We start from the raw sequence: 17,680 nt of genomic DNA, 5'->3' as shown, positions 1-17,680 counted from the left end.
CTCGCGGGCACTGGAACGTCACAAAACAATATTTCGTTTATGGGAAAAAAACGGCCTATCAACGGCTCATCGTTTTTTGTTACAATGTTGGTAGGCTAGATGTCCAGCGCGGTGGCATAGTGGGTAGCGCGCCTACCTGTAACCCAGAGGTAATGAGTTCAAGGCTCGACGCTGCTACCATTGTGGGCGTATGTGTCCTTGGACACTTAACGGCAATTGCTTCAACTCAGTGGTCACTCATGGGTTGTCCAAACTATCGGTCATAAATAAAAAATTTCCCCCAAAATAATCACCTACAAAGTAACTCGTAAGCTGGCACGAGGTGTTAAACTCATAGAGATACTAATATACCACTGTTATATATAGTGTTATATATTAGTATATCTATGGTTAAACTCTTCCGGCCACGCAAGAATAAAGTAAGTAACATTCATTCATACATATTTTAAACAGGTAAAAAAATGCGAAATAGTAAGGTGCTAATTTTTAATGCTCGCTTAAATCCTGGTAAAACGAACAGAACTTTGTAGTTTGCCAGTGTGAACGAATGAACTAGGTTTATAGCTCCATAAAACAACCTTTATTATTTCGTACAGTTTTACTTTCTGTCCTAAACTAGTTTTAGTTTTGTGAAATAAAAAATAAGGGGTCAATATAACTTTAATTTGAGATAAAAACAACTATATATAGTAGGGTGGGGTAAGATGGGACACTTTGTCAAACGAGACTTTTTTTTTAATTCTCTTTATACGGACCCTAATTTAATGATAATCAGGAAAATAAAATTACAGAATTATTCGACAGTATTATCACGACATTATAAAACGCCCGTCAAAGCTGATTACTGTTTTTTAAATATTAAAAAAATATGCAAAATAGAAACAGTACATTTTGAACAGGTAAAAAAGTGCGAAATAGTAAGGTGCTATTTTTTAATGCTCGCTAAATCATAGTAAAGCCGAAGCTTTTTTCAGTTTGCGTGTGCGAACGATTAAACTAGTTTCATAGCTTCAAAAAACAACCTTGAATACTTCGTACATTGTGATTTTGTCTCATAAAACTAGTTTTAGTTTTGTAAAAAACACTGAGATTTAAGCATGAAGAAAATAGACAGGGGTTAATATGACTTTAATTTGAGATAAAAACAACAAAAAATATCGGTTTAACGTTATGTTTATGAAGTTTACATGCCAAAGAAACTAGCACAACCTGTTAAACTCGGTAAGTTAACTACAAGTTGCAGAATACTGCCAATGTAGATCACTTTAATGTAGACAAAGTCCATAGAAACCACAAGTTAACTTGTCCATTGTTTACGAGTACATGGGACATGACCATGGCGCCCTCATTATAGAGGGCGCCATGGGCATGACTAAAACCCTGACTGACACCCTGACTGCCCTGAATTCGGTTTCAGTGTTGCCAGTTTATTTTCGCCCTGAATTTTGTGAATGTAAGTAAAAAGCCCTTAATTTCGTGATTGTTAAACCACAGCCTTGAATTTCATGATTGTAAATACGCAACCTTGAATTTCGTGATTGTAAATACGCAGCCCTGAATTTCGTGATTGTAAATACGCAGCCCTGAATTTCGTGATTGTAAATACGCAGCCCTGAATTTCGTGATTGTAAATACGCAGCCCTGAATTTCGTGATTGTAAATACGCAGCCCTGAATTTCGTGATTGTAAATACAGCCCTGAATTTCGTGATTGTAAATACGCAGCCCTGAACTTCGTGATTGTAAATACGCAGCCCTGAATTTCGTGATTGTAAATACGCAGCCCTGAATTTCGTGATTGTAAATACGCAGCCCTGAATTTCGTGATTGTAAATACGCAGCCCTGAATTTCGTGATTGTAAATACGCAGCCCTGAATTTCGTGATTGTAAATACAGCCCTGAATTTCGTGATTGTAAATACGCAGCCCTGAATTTCGTGATTGTGAATACGCAGCTCTGAATTTCGTGAGGGCTGTGTTTTAACAATCACAAAATGCAGTGCTGTGTTTCAACAATAATCACGAAATTCAGGGCAGCGTATTTACAATCACGAAATTCAGGGCCGCGTGTTTACAATCACGAAGTTCAGGGCTGCGTATTTACAATTATGAAATTCAGGGCTGTGTAATACTTTTAAAAATATGTTTACTTATGTACAATCACCATGAAGAATTTAATATGAGAATATAAACTGGCAGCACTGAAAGCGAATTCAGGCTTTTCAGGGGAGTCAGGGTTTCAGGGTTTTAGTCATGCCCGTGCATGGACGCCATTTTTGTTCGCAGCTGTACAGCTGATAATGGCGATACTGCGAAATATATGTAAAATTGTCTTCTTTACAGACGAATTAGGCATTTACAAAGACATTTTTAGCATTTTAATAGGGCATGAACCAAAACTATGTTATTTTATTGCCAAAATACGAATAACCCAGTAAAGTACGCTATTAAATATGCATATAACAGTAGCATCAGATATCAGTAAAAGTGTTAGTGTATGTATATGAAGTTTTTTAATGATGTTGAATATGTGTGTACTGTTTTTACATAGATTCGCTTTGAGCGGTGACAGTTGTATATTGGCTCTGACGATTTAAAATTACTAATAATAAATAGGCAACAAAAATTTAATCTTTTAAAGGAAGTGACAGTCTGGGAAAAATAGATCCAATAATGAAACATTCTATAATGTTCTCTTGTCTGACTTTGCGTTACGTGCCCGCAGCAGGGTAGTCTCTAGCGACAAGGCGAACACGCTTTTATCCTTGCCTTGAATTTGCCAGCGAAGATCCGCGTCTATCGCAGTCAAGAACATATGACGTCGCACGTCTTCGGTCGCTTTGACGCTTTCACAATACGAGGTAAATACGTTAATAAAATCGTCGATATTTTGGGTTGGGTTAAACGTGGGAGGAGACATTTAAAAGTTAAAAGACATAGTAAAGGCGCAACCAAAAAAAGGTTAATATAAAATCAGCCGAGCTCTCTCTCGCAGCAAACTTGAGTTATAAAGCGATAGCAGGGTCCTGGCAGGATCGCCAATTTGTAACGAGAATTTTTCGTTAGGGAGGTTCAGGCAGCCTGCTTTAACGGCCTACCGCTAGACCTACTCACAATCCCACTGATATTATAAAATACGTTTTAATTGAAGGCGATAAAAGCTATAGTTCGTATACGTATAAAACTTGCTGAAGACACAACTAAAGGGAGCATAGAGAGAATCTAAAACAGTTGCATACAGTAAGAAGCCCGAGAGAGAACTGACCACGTTCTCGCTTTTCTAAGCGGCTGCGCCTCGGTGTGCCTGCAGCCGCTCACGTGACACAATATACGCCCAATTGGTAATTACGGGAGAAGGAATGTGAGGAAAACAAATAGTAGAAACACGTGAAAGAACTCAAAACGCCACATAACGGAAAAAGAAACACAAAACGGAGAAAACACATTAACTGGAAACAGTGAGGTGATTTTGACGTTACACTTTCCCATGTGAAAAAGTTGACCTCATATGCTATATATTTGCTTATATATTTGTAAATTTCACCTGTTGAATTTGTAAAATTTCACCTGTTGTGCGGATCGCTAAATAACTCCTCGTTTGTTTTATTATATTTTATTAAATTGTTGTTAATTGATAAAGGAATGATAGTACTAATTCGTGGTATTAACCAAAAAACCGTCATCTATTTTGATTTTGGAAATATTTGGCAATATGTGCTTAAGTGTCCTATCTTCCCCCATTGTACTATATATCGTTTTAACGTTAGATATATAAAGTTTATACGGCAAAGTAACTAGCACAGCCGTTTATATTAGATATAGGTTAACTACAAGTTACAGAATAGGCCTAGGCTACTGCAAATAAATGTAAATAAATTTCAATTTGGAGTCCCATCTTTCTCCACATTGTATGTAGTTTTGTATATATGTTTTTATTGCCAAACTTTAAACGGTTTGCTTTCATTTCAATAATTTATACCTTAGGGGTTATTCAAATATAAATTACTGGTATATATATTATAAAGTCTTAAGCTAAATAACCTTCGTGTGTCTATTCATGGCCAACTCAATAATGTATTGAGTATAGGCCATGGTCTATTTTGATTTTAGAAATATTTGGCACTATATGCGTGTCCCATATTCTTCCACTGTAGAATATATATAGGTGTGTGTGTGTGTGTTTTCATTTCCAAACGGAAGACTGGGGCATAGAAAAAAAGGAAGCAACATTACATTGGTATGCTGGTCATCTCACATTTATAGTGCTCATTTACTTTAGATGGTTTTACTATGATGTGTCCCCAATAGCATTTGCAAGGAAACTTGTTCGGATGAAGTAATTAAAGCAGCTTTTATTTAGGGCCGCAGTAGAAATAGATCCACCACCCGGTATAAGCGTTCTTTATTTAAAACAATAAAAAAATCCCATTACTTAATTGTGTATTTCATGTATAGCTAACCGCCCAAACAAAATAAACCCCAGAAACATAGAATTGATCATCTTTTTTGTATGAAGGCCAACAAAAATACTATATTGTAAATCGATTTCGCTAAATGTTTATTCCATGGTCAGGTCTCAGTCAGGAATATCATATTTGCAACACATATGTGTTTACACAAATTTCAGTAAATTCAGGAAAAAAACAGTGCAACACTTTAACCAACAGACTTATTAGATGTCACATTTGTTTTGATCGCAAACTAATCATTTTTTCACAAAGAATGCTGCAGATAGTATTTATTAACTGTAAATTTTCATTAAAAACCAACTTGTATGAGCGTGGTCCGGACTCGTTAATTAATGGCTGGTTTAATTCACTCTTAGGGACACCTAATTTAAACAACCCATTAGTGACTACTGAACTGGCTGAGCAAGCACCGAATATCTTAGTCAAGGATACACATGCTAAAAATGTAGTCGTAGCGTTGTGGTTAGAATCCACTTATCTCCAGTTACTTTAGTATTGCACTCTAAAGTATTTCAGTCTATTTCATTTAACTTCGTAATTACGTTGATAATCCAAACTCGCAAACAATAAACTTTTATTAGAGTAAGGTAAGGTAAGACCAACATCGGGTAAGACCAGCTGGTGGGTTCCTTTAACTAGTGCATGTTCGCTATGTCCACCATGTCCGCTATGCCCACTATGTCCACAATATTTACTACATAGTGGACATAGCGGACATGCACTAAATAAAGGGACCACACTCTGGTAATATATCCTTCTAGAATTATCAGGGCTGTGTTTTTATAATTTCTTCAGTTATTTTTAAAATTAACCACGCAACTTGACTAATATTATCCATGTTAAAAAAAACGTTGTGGCACTTTAGCAGATTTCAAAATATTTCTTTAGTTGACTTGCTTCTTGTCGTTTTGTAAATTCCATTTCATTCTGATGTCTTAGACATATAGCCAACGGAGTTAAACATGCACGGCAAATGTTTACATTATTTACCAATGTTATAGTACAATGGCATGGCGCCCTCTATAACAGACCTGGACACCGTCGGCGCCTCTGTCGAAACTGGAGGCGGATGGTTTTGCAGCGCTTGTACGAATTACACTATAAATGTTTAATTTTTTTCTTTAGCTTGCGTGTATTATGTTTATGATTGGCCACCAGTGTAAAATTTTAACTGAAGCTTTGTTTGTTTGGTTATGCGCGCCTGTGTTGTTAGTTCTAAACTAAGTCCCTCAGACATTTTAACCAAACTTTCCTAACTATAAATATTTTCTGAACTACAAGACCTACCACTTCTCAGTTTTTTTTTAATTTAAATAGACTGCTTGCTTTTGAAAATCCCTTTTTGACTTTGTTTTTTTTTTGTCCGATAACCCTAATATTGATCTCATCAGAAGGCTTATTTCTTGCATTATTAAAAAAAACTTAAATTATTAAAAAAAAGAAATGATGTATTAGTTATTAGGATAGCAGAACAAATCGGCACAGTCAAAGCCAAAAGCTAATCAAAAATTAAGATAACTTTCGAATTTCCCTTCTTAAACTGTTTAGTTGCACCAAGTCACATAAATTTAGAAATTGTAATACAAGTTTATTTTTGGTTACATTGTAATTTAAAAAGAATATATTTTTACATTTGTACAATAAAAAAGGTGGGTCAAGTTAAAAAGAAATGCTACCTATTTTGTGGTTTGTATATGCTGGTGAAGGTAATGTCAGTTAGAACAGGTTACATGTATACATTTTGTATAACAAAATGCTTGTATGCAAGATATAGTGAGAAATCATGTGTAGGCTATGGCTTGTTGTGTGACAGGCTGTACAAGTGGGTATGATGCAGGTGATAAAACACCAATTTTCTGTTTACCACATGTAACCAATAGAGGTCAAGATGACTGCAGTCCATTCCACGGAACAACATATTGCGTGTCCCCAAAGTTTCGGTTTAAAAAAATATTCCTTTCCTGCTTAATTTCGTTTGTAATTTTGGCATTATCCAGTCCAGGAAAGATACATAACCACTATCCAGACATCCAGGGTACTTTTACTTGCCATCAAAGTTTCAAAGTATTTACATTATGAATGTTTTTATCTTAGCTTTATAATTATAAATTCCTCTTTCGCTGAGCAGATGGCCAAGAATAGCATAGGATAGGCAGTTTATTATCATGTTTATTATTGCAGCAAGCCATACATGCAAAGTTTCCGCTGAGTGCTTAATACAGATATTCAAATACAACAGCTTATTGAATTAGTAAGCTTGTGTATTCTGGTGAGCACTTGTCAGGTCATTCACTCATTTGATTATTTTTCACCTTCAAGAGCATCATATGAAAAACTGAGGATCATAACATAAGCTCCCCAGTACAAAAACACTGACCAGAATGACTTCCAAGATTGAAAATACTAATGACCTGACACTCTTGGGTGAAATATGCAATATATTTGAATTAAGGCAAAGAAATGTGATATAGTAGGGTGGGGAAAGATGGGACACCTTTTCATTCTACTTTCTCGTCCTATTTAGTAGTAAACAAAGAACATTCAAAGAATTATGAAGCCGTATCTTAACGACTCCCATAGACCATTGTTAACTGTTTAAAACACAATCAGGATACTTAGATATTCTGTGCTAAAGGTGTCCCATCTCCCCCCATCCTACTATATGTCCAGTGGCGTAATGTGTATGCGGCGTTGCGCCTTGATTGTTTTATAACTGGGCCCTGTATAAAAATGCGCCAATGCGGAGAAACTTCGCCTTGCTGTATAATGTTCTTCTCGTGTAAATTTTGTCCACTGAGCTGTAACCTGGACTTGTTATAGAGTCCTTACTTTTCTGCTCAAGTCGGATTTCTGTTGAGCGAGGTGCGAGACGGCGAGGTATGCAATCTGTACGCCAATGCAAGAATAGACGAAACCGTTGTTATGACTATTTCTTGCTGCTTCTTTACCACCCCCCCAATTGTTTTAGCCATAATGTTGAAATACATTTTGAGGCCCATAGATTTTGATCAGGATGATTCCAATGTGTAAATTAGCGGAAGAGTTTCAATATACACCATTACAGTTTTAAAATGAATTTGTAGCTCTGTACATTTTAAGATTTCTTTGAATTTTGTAGTTTTTAAACACAGTGCAGCAGCAGAGCATATATAATATAGCTCCTAACGATATACTTTACTAAATCAAAGATCCTCATGGGTGCGATTGTCAAATTTGACACCGGTAAACATTCGTTACTTTAACAGTATAAACACATCTTTAAATAACCAACTGTCTACTGTAAACTGAATAATAAATTAAACATTTATAGTGTACTAACTGCTAAAACTCCGAGCAAACACTATCTAATGCGATAATTCATCATATAACTCATCAAAACTGTCTACAATTCGTACAAGCGCTGCAAAACCATCCACCTCCAGTTTCGAGAGAGGCGCCGACGGTGTCCAGGCCTGTTATAGAGGGCGCCACGGCCTACTAGAGATGCTTTACCAAGTGAGCTTCATAATCATTCTTGTAAATTGCACCGTGTGGACCAAGCTGTCAGTCTGCCGTATATAAGCAACTTTGCCGTAAAGTCCGTTCGTCCAGGAGTCAAAAGAACGAAGGTTTCTTTGGACAGGACTGATAACAAGATCAATTTAAATATGCAACGCACTTGTAGACCATGGTAAACTGTAGTTGAATGTATATAATATAATTTGAATGAACTGTATCAGTAAGTAAGTTTAGACGCGAAAGTGTGTCACGTTGAAAATAAAATATCTATACATTGACAAATAATCATTGAACCTGCAAACCAAACGACGATAACTAAAACAATCTTGTTTACTAACTTAATGTGCGCTAGTTTAGTTTAGACACAATCACTGGTTTAGACACAAATGTTGTTTCAGTACCAAAATGGATATATACAGAGCTATACTGGATATACTGTATCGTAATTTTCTTCGACTGAGTGCGAATCACAGTAATACTGGACTACGTAATGTGTTCTAACCTAAAAGACTATACCTGTAGGTTATCTTACAGTCAATTTTAAACACTTTATTAATATTAACATTGCTGCCTCTTTTGTACATATCTTTCTTTCTACGTATTAATTTTTTCTCGTATTTATTCTTATATTTAGTTTCTTGTGTATTACAGTAATGCACACCTTCTGCAATTTACAAGTGTGCCCCTGTTCAAAGTGTACTATTGGTGGAATTTCTTTTTGGAGGTTTTGTTTTTTCATCAGGGACCAATCTTTGGGTCAATCCTCTTTCAAGTCGACTCCCCCATTTCACGAGTCGTGTCTTTACGCACACTTTTGTTTTGTTTCTATTAGAAGTTTAACGTAATTAAAATAAATGGCTCGTTTGTCCGTTAAGTGTAGCGACAACGCTTATTTTCCTTCAACTAAATGTAAAAATGATTTTAACTGTAAGCGTGTTTTGACAACTGTTGTTTTTGTCGCTATACCCTGTCTTTTCGTTAAAAATATTTCTAAATCTTCGCTACCGTAATCGAAGAAACAAATAAAAGTTATTATTATTATTAGGCTATATTATTAAGTTATTTTGACCCCTGCCTATTTTCCTCATGTTTTATAAAGTCGTGATAATACTGTTGAACAATTCTGTAATATTACTTTTTTGACTTATTTAGGGTTCCGTAAAAAAAAATTGAAAGAAGTCTCGCCTGATAAAGTGTCCCATCTTCCCTCATTCTATTTTTTTATTAAAAGTGTTCTGCAACTTGTAGTTCACTTAACGAAATTAACCAGCTGTGTTAGTTTTTTTGCTGTGTAACGTTATATATATAACGTTAAAACTATTATATATATTTTTATTTCTTATAAACGCCACCTAAACTCATGCCTATTTTACTCATGTTTATATTTCAGCTTTTTAAAAAATTGAAACTAGTTTTTAAGTGTACAAAATATTTCAGCCCATTTTATAAAAGTACTCTTGATCTAAGATCCCAAATTACAAAATTTCAGCAGTTTTAATATGGTTTACCGAATATTTATAATGCGCATCTTGTTAATATACTTCTTTCAGCCATTGAAAAAAGTGTTCTATTTGTTCAATACCTAGGCTTTCGTTGGATCGTGAAAAAACTGTTAATATTCTTGTTTGTTTATCATTTAATGGGGGCCTATAAGAAGCCCGATTTTATCTGTGTCCCACGTTCCCCCACCATACTGTATCATATTATGTGATTGTAAATTTACCAATGACGCAAATTTACCAAAGCATTGTGAAAACATAAAGGTTATTTCCTTTTTTTAAATCAACAGCACATCGAGTGTGAACCAAAGTTAGTATAGACCAAGTTAGGAAACGGCGCTCGTGTCCGCCATTACGGAGCCCACAGAGCGTGATTCGCCTGTACAAATGCATGGTCGGCATGTGTTCATTTAATTCTTGTAAGCGATACAAAGCTAGAAAACATGTATAGCGGTTGTTTTAACATTTAAAATATAATTTCTAATATAAATCTTGTTATGCAATATAAAATCTAGGAATTAATGTGGAGTAAATTAATATTTTGACTGGTTTTCGGCGTAAAGTGTGGTTTAACAGGGTACTTTACGTTAGCGATTAAGACTAGCATCAATCAGCTTAGTTTACATAATAGTATATGATCATACCTACAAACCTACAGAACCATTCTTTACTACATTTATAATCCAACATGAGTGGACATGCAGCTCCAAACTGCTTAAGTACTAGCAGATAAGGTGTTCGCGTTTTCCGATTTCATAAAGACCCGGAACGCGGAAAAGGTAGCTTACTAATTCAAGCAGAGGACCAAAAATAGTAACTCAGTATTGTTTTCCTCAATGTCACTTCGATATTAGGCAAATTTTACAAAGATACCTTAAGTTTCGTTGCCGGGTATACGTGTTAAGTTTGTGAGCCATAAAGTAAAATCACGGCAATTTACATGCAAAACTGCAGCTAGATACACCAGTTTATGGTAATTTTATGCGTTTTTGTTTGTATTTTTATATTTTAAACATGTTCTTTTATGTTTTTGGTTAGTAAACTTGATATTTTCTGTTTTTTTAATCCTTAATCGATTGAGTGTTCAATCAAAGTTGATTATTTTTGTGAGGTTTATTATTGTGATAAGATATAACATTAGTAGAAAGCGATTTTTACGCGCAGAAGTGCTTGGTTTTTAAAAAATCGCAATATTTAAACGAAAAACAGCACCCAGCAATGATAAAATGCTATGCCGTGGGCTCCGTAATGGTGGCGACTATGACGTCATAGACGCGAAACAATGGATAATACGACTCGTTGTTTTACAATCCGTTTCCTAACTTGGTCTATACTAACTTTGGTGTGAACTATTGTTTATACTGGAACCCCGTCCGGGATAATCACCGATTGCAAAACAAGAATAAGAACCACTTTGTGTTCCCTCGACATCATTTTCAAAATTTCGGAATCGTGACTTAATTTGATTGTTTACGTCATCACGTGATTGATGTTCACAATAATCATCCGGTTCAATGATTCTTGGTTTAGAAGGCCGGAATCTGTCGAGCTGTATTTCTCCAAGTAAACAGATTGGTTTTCTGAAAATAATTGTGCAAGGTTAAACGTGGTGGGGCAACTAATCGTTAAAACACGTGTGTTGTGTTTCATTTACCAGTTACCACGTATATGTAACTTTGCGGAGAATTGATTTTTTTTGATGTGTGGCTGGGTATTTTTTTTGATGTGTGGCTGACCATTTAGTCCATATAGGCCACCACTGTGTTTAAGTAATCGCTGTTTAAATTTTTCCAACCATACACAACGGTTTAGCCTCGAACCCGTGGAAATGATTGGTGGCAGGGTGCTACCGACTCTGCCACGTCACCGGCCAATACATTGAGGTAAAATGACCATAACTCAACGTCACTTACGCCGAAATTTTGCGGCATGTCTTTGAACTTTAAGAGTTAAAATTGGTAAACTTTGTTTAAGCTGCTTTGACTCATTTTAAGACTAAACTTAAAAGTGCATGTGTTATAAATATCTTGAACAGAAACAATACCTGCATTTTTTGTACGTTGTATCAAGCATTGAGTTTTTGGTTGCTTTTTTCCTTTTATGTAAAAGGATGACTGAAGAAATCGACAAGAAAACTATAAGGACAACCACACAAACAGGAACAACTACACCGGCATTTGATCCGTGATCTGTAGTTGTGATTTCTTCAATACGTTCAAATACCATCGATTGCAAGACGAAGTGGGGTAGCAGGGATAAAGCAAAAGTTTGATTTCCTGTCTTGTGGAACAAAGATGTAAAATAATTTTCATAGAAGACTTGCTGGGAAAATTTATCAATCAACCACGTCACTGTTACGTCAGAGACGTTAACCCTTGGTGAAAATTTTACATTAAGTATTGTGATATCCCAAAGGTCAACGTGTGGAAGGAAATCTCTGATTTTCTCCATAAACTTTAAGGGGATTATTTCATCGCTGCCCCAATCACGTGATCTTGGCAGCAATGTCAGTTGTGACGTAACAAAATAGCTTGGATCGCCAACTCGATTGTCAGTGATTGTAATGTTCAACCTCATGTTAAAATCCTCTGTTCCTTGTTTCAATGTCACATTTACTAAATCATTGCGAATTTTCCCCAATGGAACACCGATCACAGAATATCTTGTTTTGTCATAATAAAGCCACGTGACATTGATGCTGATTACATGAGGGCTGGTTATTCTCTGTTTCCACCAATCCGGAATCTTTATTGTAAATGCTTTCCCCCAAATAGCCGCATACTCGAACATGTTGCCTAAATATAATATAAATTATTGACAAACTAACGATTACCTTATGCATGTATAATTTATATATAGTAGGGTGGGGGAAGTTGGGACACATTTTAACTCTATTTTTTCGTCCAATGTGGTAGTAAACAAGGAACTTTCAAAGAATTATAAACTATATGATCAAGACTTCCATAGACCGTTGTTAACTGTTTAAAACACGATCAGGATATTCGGATATTATGCGCCGAAGGTGTTCCATCTTCCCCCAACCTACTATATGTCAGTAAAGGCAAACAATTTCAAAGGTATTAACGCAACCGGTAACAAAGATGTTAGACAACAATAAACCGTGAATTGTAACTTCTAGTTTACGTATTTAAGGTAATGTTGGGTGACATAAAAAAACAGAAAGATAACCATTATTTTTCAGGATTATTATGCCCAATCAACAACATGAATTTACATCGAAGCTTGCCTGATACATTAATTAGTTTCTATTTATTGCTAATCTCTACTTGCGTTGATCTAGTAACCATTGTAGTAAATGACAATTTTTTTTAATTTTTTTAATTTATTTTTTAATTTTTTACGTTTAATTGATGCAACCAATGTTTCAATAAATTTCGTTTTTTTTTATTATACCCCCATTTAATGGTTAGTAAACTTGATATGTTCTGTTTTTTTTTACTCTTTAACCGATTGAGTGTTCAATAAAAGTTGATTATTTTTGTGAGGTTTATTATTGTGATAAGATATAACATTAGTAGAAAGCCATTTTTACGCGCAGAAGTGCTTGGTTTTTAAAAAATTGCAATATTTAAACGAAAAACAGCACCCAGCAATGATAAAATGCTATGCCGTGGGCTCCGTAATGGCGGCGACTATGACGTCGTAGACGCGGAGACAATGGATAACAAAACTCGTTGTTTTACAATCCGTTTCCTAACTTGATCTATACTAACTTTGGGTAAAACAAGTATTTTCTAATATAGTAGGGTGGGGGAAGATGGGACACTTTGTCAGACGAGACTTTTTTTAATTTTGTTTTTTCGGACCCCCATTTAATGATAATCAGAAAAATAAGGTTACGAATTATTTGACAGTATTATCGCGACTTTATAAAACGCCCGTCAAAGCTGATTACTGTTTTTAAATATTAAAAAAGATATGTAAAAAAGAAACAGTATACTTTGAACAGGTAAAAAATGCGAAATAGTAAGGTGCTATTTTTTAATGCTCGCCAAATCATAGTAGAGCCAATGAATCTTTTAGATTGCGTGTGCGAACGATTAAACTAGATTTCTAGCTTCGTAAAACAACCTTGAATATTTCGTACAGTTTGATTTTGTCTCATAAAACTAGTTTTAGTTTAAAAAAAAAACCTGAGATATAAGCATGAAGAAAATAGGCAGGGGTCAATATGACTTTAATTTGAGATAAAAACAACAAAACATGTCGGTTTAACGTTATATATGTGAAGTTTACATGGCAAAAACACTAGCACAGCCTGAAAAACTCGGTAGGTTAACTACAAGTTGCAGAATACTGCTAATGTAAATATATTTCAATTTAGAGTCCCATCTTCCCCCCATAGTAGTTTCGTATGTTTTCATTGTCAAACTTTGAAAGATTTGCTTTTAATTTAGTAATTTATACCTCAGGGGGTTTTCAACTTTAAGATATTGATGTAATAGAAAGATGATATTTTGAAAATATATTCGAAATTTGGTCATTTGCACTCGGTGATAATTTACAAGAAGTAGCTTGTGCCAAAAACAGAGTAGTAATACCCAATTTGTAGCAAAAATAAAAACTTTATCAATAGTTATTATCAGTTTTCTGTTATTACAAGTTCATATACATTTGTAGGATACAATATTTATCAATTGAACTTCGAACAATACCCATTGCCGTTCAAACAATACCAATTGTTATGCAATAATATAATGTATAGGTAAAAACTATAGCAGTAGGGCAAGAAAAAGAATGTTTAGACTTAATTTTCAAAGCGTACAGTATTATTTGTGTTATTTACGTATATTCCTATTTATAAATACACTTAATAATCAAAATTAACAATGATTTTAAACTGTCCCATCTTATCCTGTGTGTTTTCGAATTTGTAAAATTTCACTTGTTGTGCGGATCGTTAAATAACTCCTCGTGTGTTTTATTATATTTAATTAAATTGTTGTCAATTAATAAAGGAATGATAGTACTAATTCGTGGTATTACCCAAAAACCGTCATCTATTTTGATTTTGAAAATATTTGGCAATATGTGCTTAAGAGTCCCACCTTCTCCCATTGTACTATATACATATATTTCTAATCAACTGTATTTTTAAAGGTTGTTAATTGATTTATTAAATATTTAAATTTTCTAAACAAGTGGTAAACTGTAAGCATTAACCTACCAAACAACTAAACTGTCTTAACAAACTTGAATAGTTTGTGTAGTTTTTAAAATAAACAGCTAAAACCTAAAACTACTATGCGCTTATCTTTTATAATGGGGACAGAGTTGGCGGCCATGAATAGAGAAAAAGAATGTATCACGGTTTTGGGCAGTTGCGCGTTCTACTATTTTTTTATTTCTGTGTACTAGACCCTCTACCTTCGCCCTTGCGGTCTATCTCTTGGGTTGTTGAGAACTCTGGTGGGTCACCTATAAAATAAAACCACACTTTTAGGTAAACCGATATTTTCTATTATTAAATATAAAAGTCACGTACTTACTGTATGTTGATATAAGTGCTGGGCGGGTGGTGGTTGTTGACACTTGAACTTGGTTAATTAACCTTGTATTGGGCATGTAAAGTTCAGGTGCGACGCTCAAATGCTTTACTTTATGGCGGACTACGCTATGAATTATTGAGGACGGAAAAGATCTCTTTCGTCGTCGCCGCGATGTAAAAATAAAACTTTTACTGTCGCTAACTCCAACGTCGGACTTGCTACTCCATGTTTTAGGTAAGACTCCTATCAGATTCCATGACGTCATACATCCTTTCACTTTCTTTTCTATTTCACCGCTGTATATCAGCTTCTTGTAACAATGTATCAGATCCATGTTTCTTTCATATTCAAACCGGAAATCTGTGTCGTAACCAGCCACCTTCCAAGTCAAAGCAAAGCAACTGCTGTTGATGGGTGTTTGGTGGCAAGCGTTGTTAGGTTGGTGGGGGATTCTTGCAAACACTTCGAATTCTTGTGGAATATGATTAAAAAGTTGATATTTTTCTCGACAAAATAGTCTACGTACGTTTTTTTTAATTTTTGTTAGGTGGTTGAAGAATGCCGGCAAACCATACGACGTAACTTGTTCATCGATGATGAAATTCGATTGAGGAATGTGCAGTAGTTCGGACATAGATTTCGCGACAAGAGAGATGTTTATGGAAGAAACAAACATAACAGCATAAACTGTTAAATATTCGACACCAGCATTGCGCTTGGGATGAACTTCTCGACTTATGGTTGAAGTGTTTTCCCGCTGAATGGCACATCTCATCCAGAAAAACAAATATATTAAAAACAAAAAATAGAACGAAACTTTTTTCTTGTAACTGAGGTGACTATTTGCCATTCTATTACACCACGTTCGCGTGAGACATTCTACACTTTATTATAAAACATTTTCAGTGTTAAGATAAAATTATGTACCTACATTGCCACAGCTTACACAACAAAATATAACGAACGCAATTATGTTTGAAAACCACTTAAACCACTTCAGCCAATGGCCGTGTTGTAAATTAACAACTGTTCGATATGTCAGAATGACAATAAGAGAGCAAGATTTAAAATGTTAAAACTAGCCATCGCTTGCTGTTTAAAATGTTTGTGTTTCTTTTATTCGAAAATTTAAATAATTAAAAACTTTCTTATATGATAGGGTGGGGGTAGGACATAAGCATTTTTTAAATCTCTTTTTACTCTTTCCCGTTTAATAATATTCGAAAACAAGTGCGCGGCAAGGGCAGTTAAAAAAAATTCGGAGTAAACGAATACAACATTTTTTCAATGGCTCAAATGGGCAAAATAATGAGATGTTCATTGTGAATGCTTGTTGAATCATAAAAGCTATAATGACCCAAGGCTCGCCGCCGTTGCTACCATTGTGGGCGTATGTGTCTTTGGGCAAGACACCTATAACAACAATTGCTCCAACCCAGAGCCATAGAAATACGGATTGTTTCCTAACTTGGTCTATACTAACTTGGTCTAACCAAGCACTTCTGCGCGTAAAAATGGCTTTCTACTAATGTTTTATCTTATCACAATAATAAACCTCACAAAAGTAATCAACTTTTATTGAACACTCAATCGATTCAAGTGTAAAAAAACAGAAAATATCGAGTTTACTAACCAAAAACATAAAAGAACGTGTTTGAAATATAAAAATACAAACAAAAACGCATAACATTACCATAAACTGGTGTATCTAGCTGCAGTTTTGCATGTAAATTGCCGTGATTTTACTTTTTGGTTCACAAACTCAACACGTATACCCGGCAACGAAACTTAAGGTATCTTTGTAAAATTTGCCTAATATCGAAGTGACATTGAGGAAAACAATACTGAGTTACTATTTTTGGTCCTCTGCTTGAATTAGTAAGCTACCTTTTGTGCGTTCCGGGTCTTTATGAAATCGGAAAACGCGAACACCTTATCTGCTAGTACTTAAGCAGTTGGGAGCTGCATGTCCACTCATGTTGGATTATAAATGTAGTAAAGAATGGCTCTGTAGGTTTGTAAGTATGATCATATATTATTATGTAAACAAAGCTGATTGCTGCTAGTCTTAATCGCCAACGTAAAGTAAACCACACATTACGCCGAAAACCAGTCAAAATACTAATTTACTCCACATTAATTCCTAGATTTAATATTATATAACAGGATTTACATTAGAAATTATATTTTATATGTTAAAACAACCGCTATACGTGTTTTCTAGCTTTGTATCGCTTACAAGAACTAAATGAACACATGCCGATCATGCATTTGTATAGGCGATTCACGCTCTGTGGGCTCCGTAATGGCGGACACGAGCGCCGTTTCCCAACTTGGTCTATACTAACTTTGGAAATACCGAGTAGTCCAACCCATTGTTACGTAAAACACAAATTGAACGGCAATTTGAGTCTAAAATAACACAGTAGGTATAGGGAAAATGTATGTTTTTCGGTAAATTACAAAAAAACTTAGGCCTAAAAACAAATTTAAAAGTTAAAAAATGTATAAAAACATGTGCTATTTGTTTTCTGTGTCAAAAAAGGTCGAATATTAGAATTAGAAGCGGTAGAAGAAATATTTTTTACGAAGGCGAAATTTTATTTTGTAACGCTAGTGCTAAGTCTCTTATCAATCCTAATATTGCATTGCTGTTGGGCACGTAAGTGACTATATAGATCCTTTTTCGTCGAACAGTTGTTCTT

General features: G+C 35.0%; 1 protein-coding gene across 1 annotated transcript; it reads right to left on the bottom strand.

The window, feature by feature from the left end:
• Window positions 1–9,774: 9,774 nt before the first annotated feature.
• On the bottom strand, window positions 9,775–16,448 carry LOC149735230 (uncharacterized). Its single transcript, XM_089878705.1, has 4 exons — window positions 14,976–16,448; window positions 14,854–14,904; window positions 11,510–12,260; window positions 9,775–11,045 (listed from the first exon to the last, which is right to left on the bottom strand). The coding sequence occupies exons 1-4, from the start codon at window positions 15,823–15,825 to the stop codon at window positions 10,799–10,801; spliced, it is 1,899 nt and encodes a 632-aa protein (XP_089734831.1). The 5' UTR covers window positions 15,826–16,448; the 3' UTR covers window positions 9,775–10,798.
• Between the last annotated feature and the right edge of the window lie 1,232 nt (window positions 16,449–17,680).

The sequence above is a fragment of the Ciona robusta genome, chromosome 5 (assembly GCF_009617815.1).
Source record: "Ciona robusta chromosome 5, ASM961781v2".
Taxonomy (NCBI): Eukaryota; Metazoa; Chordata; class Ascidiacea; order Phlebobranchia; family Cionidae; genus Ciona; species Ciona robusta.
The sequence above is the reverse complement of the archived record's forward strand: the minus strand, read 5'-3'. Positions and strand labels throughout refer to the sequence as shown.

Excerpts from the sequence above, each read along its gene's own strand:
- LOC149735230 (XM_089878705.1), bottom strand. The coding sequence starts at position 15,825 with ATGGCAAATAGTCACCTCAGTTACAAGAAAAAAGTTTCGTTCTATTTT. Across the intron at positions 12,261-14,853 it reads GATAGACCGCAAGGGCGAAG|GCAACATGTTCGAGTATGCG; the intron begins GTAGAGGGTCTA and ends TATTATATTTAG. Across the intron at positions 11,046-11,509 it reads ACAACGTACAAAAAATGCAG|AAAACCAATCTGTTTACTTG; the intron begins GTATTGTTTCTG and ends AATTATTTTCAG.